Raw genomic sequence first — 6,780 nt, forward strand, 5'->3', positions numbered from 1 at the left:
CAAATTTTTATTTTCCCGCGCCATCCGTATTAATAATAGCTTAATTAAGAATCGGGAACATCCTCCGACCAATTAAGTAAATCATATATCAAAATTTTAATTTGATAACGCTTATACGGCTTTTACATGCGCTACCGCTTGGCAACATCACGGCGCCGTCCCCTCGACACGCAATACCCGCGAGTATCTATCGGCGCTAGGCAAACCTCGTGCGCGCCGACCCCTCGGCTCGCGACCCCCTCTAATGTCACCAAGCTCCGCGCTTTGGAATTCCATTCATTTTTCCAATTTAATATAAAATATTAGGAACGGCAAAATTATAATTATCGAAGCGTGATTCTTTCATGAATGCTTCCTGCTATCGCACCATGCAACTCATATTAAAACAACTCTGAAATCGCGACCAATAAAAACGCCAAAAGATTTTGAATTAATATAAAGATTGATCTCTCTTAAATAACAACAAAACTTTAACTTTTTACGCATAAAACGATAGCGTGTGCTTGGCGCTATTGCCTTTTACACTCTCAAGTACGATAATTTAAAAAGTAACATTCATAAAAGAATTCTAGAAATCTTTCCTGTTAAAATTTGATTTCAATCATCTCATGTCTGACTTTGATTGTTGTGACTTTACAGAGAGCTTAGATAGTTTATCTGAGTTTGCAGAATCAGGAGCATCTCAAGCAGGGCCGGATTTTGGCATAAGCAATATAAGCAGTTGCTTAGGGCCCCGCGCCAGCAAGGGCCCCAAAGTTCCATACAACTAATTTCATACGAGTATTAAATTAACGGAAAAAATGAAAAAAAAATACGTTTTCAGTATTACATAAAAGAAATATTTTCTGAATTTTGTGTTGCTAGAGATGAATTTGCAGGGGCCTCTATAAAGTCTTAATAAAATCAATGTAGAAAATATTTTACATACAAAACAATAATAAATCTCTGTTATACTTTTCTCCGTTAATTTTTATTTCGTGAAAAATATTTTTAGAGCACTATCAAGAAGCATTTGTGAATACTCTCTCTTCGATTTTTTAAATGGTCTATTGCGATGTTGATAGTCTGAAGGTCCCTTCTTAATCCAGTAATCAACTATAAAAAATATGTTTTAGACAAATGTGTGATTCTAAATAAGACCAACATCAAATCACTGAATATTTTGCAGCGATTGCGAAAGGATATGCATTATTAGTATTGGTCAATGGTCATATCATTATTCATTTGATTTTTCTCAACTGCATTTGTAGATATTTCAGCTTTCTCTGAATTTAAATCAGTGCCTTCATGCGTAAGTAGGATCCTGCATGTATATTCAAAATATAAATGCTACGTTATTTTTTATTCCATTAAGTTAAATCACTCCAAATCTAAAGTGTAATGCTTTGTCACGTGTGTAAAATATGAATATATAAAAGGCATAAAATCTTTCTAAAATGCGCCGACCATTTTTTTCACGATTATTAACTTATTGTTAGTTAAATATTAAAACACAACACCTTTGCATTTAAGTTTTCAATTTTCTGCAATTTTTCCTTCGCACGTATAAAATTTGTAATTTTTGTTAATTTTTTTAGAGCTTCTTCCAATCCTTGTGCTTTTTTTTCTTTTTTGGGACTCATTTTCGTATATTCTTTTCATTGTTAGTAAATGATTTTAGAATAATAAAGAAGTATCCGCGATTTCAAGTTAAAACACTTGACCGTCTATTCGTAGACTGTCTTCTTTTTTTTCCTACCAAGTCACTGTTTTGTCTTTGTCTTTTTCGAGATCTTTTGTTTTAACGCATGCTGCAGACGGTCGATGTGCGAGTAAACGATCAGTGCTCTAACTTGAAATCGCATAATCGCAGATACTTCTTTATTATTCTAAAATCGTTTATTAACAATGAAAAGAGTGTACGAAAGTGGCTCCCAAAAAAGAAAAAGAAAGCAAGAATTGGAAGAAGCTCAAAAGAAATTAACAAAAATTACAAATTTTATAAGTGCGAAGGAAAAATCACAGGAAATTGAAAACTCAAATTCACAGGTATTGTGTTTTACTATTTAACTAACAATAAGTTAATAATCTAGAAAGAAATTGTAGGCACAGCGTTTGAAAAAGAATGTATTTCTTTCATATTCATATTTTACACATTTGATAAAGCATTTACACTTTAGATTTGGAGTGATTTAATTTAATGGAATAAAAAATAACGTAGCATTTATATTTTGAATATACAGGATCCTACATTTGAAGACGCTGATTCAAATTCAGAGAAAGCTGTATCTACAAATGAGAAAAATCAAATAAATAATGACATGCCCAATACCAATATTTCTTCAAAATCGCTGCAAAATATTCAGTGTTCTGATGTTGGTCTTTGGAGTCATTTATCTAAAACGGATGTTGATTACTGGATTAAGAAGGGACCTTTAGACTGTCAACATCGCAATGGACCATTTGATAAATCAAAGAGAGAATTCACAAATGCTTCTCGATATTGCTCTAAAAATATTTTTCATGGAACAAAAATTAACGGAGAAAAGTATGATAGAGATTGGTTAGTTTACTCTCCTGCAACGGGATGTGTTTATTGTTTTGTATGTAAAATATTTTCTGCATCGTCAACATCTCTTGCAAACGAAGGATTTAGTGACTGGCGTAATCTAATTTCTATTCAACAACACGAAAATTCTGAAGACCACAGAAATGCTTTATTTTCATTTTTAACGAGGAGACGTGAATCGAATTTGGATTTGCAACTTGACATGCAAGTTACTCAAGAAAAAGAATATTGGAAACAAGTTTTACGCCGAGTAATAGACGTCATTAGTACTCTAGCAGAACGCGGCTTAGCTTTCCGAGGAAGTGAAGAAAAATTCGGCTCATCAAATAATGGCAATTATTTAGGAATCCTGGAACTGATTTCAAGATATGATCCATTTCTTGCGACTCATATTGGACAATACGGTAATAGCGGTTCTGGAAAATCGTCCTATTTATCAAAAACAATATGTGATGAACTCATCCATTTGATGGCCTTAAAAATCAGAGAATCAATTTTACAAGATATAAAAACTGCAGGATATTTTAGTATATCTGTTGATTCGACGCCAGATTTATCACATATTGATCAATTGGCTGTAATTATTCGATATGTCTCACCGGATAATGGATTACCTATTGAAAGATTTCTAACATATCTTGACATAAAAAGTCATACTGGCGAAAATTTAGCAAAGGTTGTCTTAACATATTTAAAAGATGAATGCCAAATTAATTTTAGTAATTGTAGAGGTCAATCTTATGACAACGCTGCTAACATGTCCGGAGTATATAAGGGAATGCAAGCTAAAATTCGAGAGGAAAATGAATACGCTATATACATTCCATGTGCTGGCCACTCATTAAATCTCGTTGGACGCTCTGCAGTTGATTCGTGTCTTGAAGCTGTTCGATTTTTTTCTACCATTCAAGGGTTGTACGTATTTTTCTCAGCATCGCCGAAGCGTTGGTCCATCTTGAATGAATATTCGCAGCAAAATAAATCCTTTTTACAACTTAAACGACTTTCTGATACAAGGTGGAATGCTCATGCACAAGCTACTTCAGCTGTAGCTAGAGGTTACAATGAAATAATTGCTGCTCTTTACCACATTGCTGAAGATGGAAATGAAAGCGGGGAATATCGAAATGAGGCTTCTGCTCTGATTAACATAATGGAGGAGCTCGAATTCGTCTTTATGTTAGAATTTTGGGAAAAAATATTAAATGAGTTCGACAAAACATCTAAAGCTCTCCAAAATGCAGAAATAACAATAAGCACAACTGCAAAACTTTACTTTGCACTGTCTCAGTATGTGCAAAACGTTCAGCAAGATTTTGATGAGATCGAGTCTCAGGCAAAAGGAAAACTTCCTGATATTGATTATAAATCTGCGAGAAAACGAAAGATAAAAAGAAGGAAGCAAGTTAATGATGGTAATGCCCCTGATGCTGCGGAAAATTTATCTCCTAGGGATAAATTTAAAATGCAATCTTTTATTCCAATGATTGATGCACTGAAAAGAAATTTGGAAGAGAGAGCGTTAATTTATAAAAATGTATCTAACATGTTTTCTTTTTTGACAAATTTGGATGCATCGGAAAAAGAAATCCAAAAAGACTTACTCTTTCTAAAACAGGAATTTCCAAAAGATGTCCAACATGACTTTTCCAGCGAAATAAAACATTTTCATATGTACGCAAAACAAGTTTATCAAGAAAAAAAATATTTAAGTCATGAACAGTTATATCAATTAATTTTTCAAGATAAAATTCAAACCGCGTATCCTAATGTAGAAGCAATTTTACGTTTATTTTTATCTTTAATGGCGACTAATTGTTCTGGAGAAAGATCGTTCTCAAAATTAAAACGAATAAAAAGTTATTTGCGTACAACAATGACTCAAGAAAGGTTAGTAGATTTAACATTAATGTCCATAGAGAACGACAAATTACGAGCTATATCTTTTAATGAAATTATTGAGCAATTTGCAGCAATTAAAAGCAGAAAACAAAATTTTAAATAGGCTTTATATACAGAAAAATATGTTAAAATAAATTTTAATATATATGATTTATTTATTGTGTTTTCTATATTTGCCTTTACCATAAGTCAGTTTGTTAGGTTTGGTTAAGTTAAAAGGGCCCCCTTCAAAGCCAGTGCTTAGGGGCCCCCTACGACCTAAATCCGGCCCTGATCTCAAGTGATTTGGTCATTAGGGATTCCTTCCTTGATAATTGTTGGGATCTATTGTGTTAAATTAATTAACTACAAATTAAACATAATATTATCTCAACTACAAGATAATAATCATTCATTAAATTCTAGGCTTGACTGTCTGGAAAAATCTCTAACAAATAAGAGATCAATTGGCACTTCCCCAATTAAAAATCCCATTAATTTGGTGTTTGGGACAATTGCCAATAATCCTGCTATTGTGATTGGAGAGGTTGCTGAAGACCCTGAAGTGTCTCTTGCTAATCAAAGTTCTGACACTGAAGTGTTACAACCATATCAGGCTAGTACAGACTTATCTGCAAGATTAGCTAGGAAATCCAAATATGTCAAAGAGAGAATTAGAGGTTGGAAGAGATGTTAAAAGTGGTTGAACCCAATGGCAGTAATGGATCAGCAGATGATACAGAAGATAGTGATGGAAAAGATATATCTGATACAGAAATGGCTCAGTCCTTAATTCCTGAAACCATTCCAACAGCTTTGCTTGATAGTTCTCATGTTCAGTCCAAGGGAGCAATCCCTAAGACTATATTAACTCCTAAGGAACCAATAAAATCAAGAGTATCATCTAGAGTCCCCACTTACAAGCAAATTGTTTCTGGTGTGGAGAATGATAATGTTGATTCTCCTGCAGGGATGGGAATGGGAAGAGGAGGAAGAATTGGTGGTGGTAGTGACATACTGGCAGGAGCTCAATCAAGTGGTGGTAGAGGAAAGAGTGGTGGTAGTAGAGGTGGTACTGGAGGTGGTAGCTCAGGAGGAGAAGGTGGAGGTGGAGGAAGAGGTGGTCCAGAAGGTGGTGGAGGTGGTGATGGAAGAGGCCCTTTATCTAAAGAAGAGGCCTAAGCTTTATACATTAGCCTTGATATAAAAGATTTTGGAGAATTAAATGAAGATCAAGTCTATGATGCATATCTTATAATGTATTATGATGGAGTTGATGAATATGATGCAATGATTTGGAGACAATATCTGGCTCACTCCTTATCAGAAGCTGCAATGGTTGAGATTAGGAGGACAAGAGAAACAACTCCTTTTGTTGATCAATTAAAACACATGTTAAAGCTGGCAGGACTCTCTATCAGAGAATGGGATTTGTTATCAGGTTTTGTTAGAGTTTTTATGAATGAAAGGGATCAAGAAATGATCAAAAAGATGGTTTATGCATACAGATATCAAGGATTTGACCCATCAGTTATTATAAGGAAGATGATTGCAGTTTGGAGAGCAGCCAGTTTGGTTCCTAAAGAAACTATGGCAATTACTGCTGAAGATGGATCTCAATGTATACTAATCAAGAGAAATTCCTAGAGGATGTAAGGTTCCTTGTTATTACATTCCTTCAAAGAGGATCTGTTACAGGGAAAATTGCTAAAAAGAGCTCTAGAGATTACCTTGCAGTATTAAGAATATTAATAGCTAAATATGGAATAAGGAGAGAAGAAGTTGATAGAAGGAGGAGAGCTGAGGCACTTGGTCCAGAAGTAACTCTTCCTAGAATAGCTGCTTTTCCTCAGATGACTACAGTGTATTTCCATAATGAATATGGAAGAGTTATAATTTCTAAATCAGATTTTCATGCAAACACCCCTAATGTTTTATTCTCTCCTATGTTTCCATCAGTTGTTAGAAAAGCTAACAAAGAAAACAATAGAATAATGAACATTCATCCTCAATTGATGTTGATTGCTATTCTGGTGGATAATGTGCTCCATCTAAGGGACAGACTTACAAGTTTGGATCAGATATGGACTTATTATCTTGCCTCTTACCAAACCAATGTTATCATTGACTCAATGAGAATTGAGCAATGCAATCTATTTGAAATCACATACGATGGAAAGTTCTCAGATATTTTACCTGATGTGAGAGATCATTGCATTAACAGAATAAGAGAATTAAGACCTCATGATAGACTGGAAGACATCATTAGAGAGATGAATACCTTGGAATTTTAGATCCCTCTCTAATTCTTATATGATAAGTTCACATGATAAGCCTATCTTTTAAAATCT

At 34.1% G+C, this 6,780-nt stretch overlaps 1 protein-coding gene across 1 annotated transcript; it reads left to right on the forward strand.

The window, feature by feature from the left end:
* Positions 1–1,887: 1,887 nt before the first annotated feature.
* Positions 1,888–5,611, forward strand: LOC105200167 (zinc finger MYM-type protein 1-like). The gene is made up of 4 exons (XM_039453991.1): positions 1,888–2,028; positions 2,223–4,069; positions 4,856–5,109; positions 5,160–5,611. Exons 1-4 carry the CDS (start codon positions 1,888–1,890, stop codon positions 5,609–5,611), a joined length of 2,694 nt encoding a protein of 897 aa, XP_039309925.1.
* The last annotated feature ends 1,169 nt before the right edge of the window (positions 5,612–6,780 follow it).

This window comes from Solenopsis invicta, chromosome 10 (genome assembly GCF_016802725.1).
Source record: "Solenopsis invicta isolate M01_SB chromosome 10, UNIL_Sinv_3.0, whole genome shotgun sequence".
Classification (NCBI taxonomy): domain Eukaryota; kingdom Metazoa; phylum Arthropoda; class Insecta; order Hymenoptera; family Formicidae; genus Solenopsis; species Solenopsis invicta.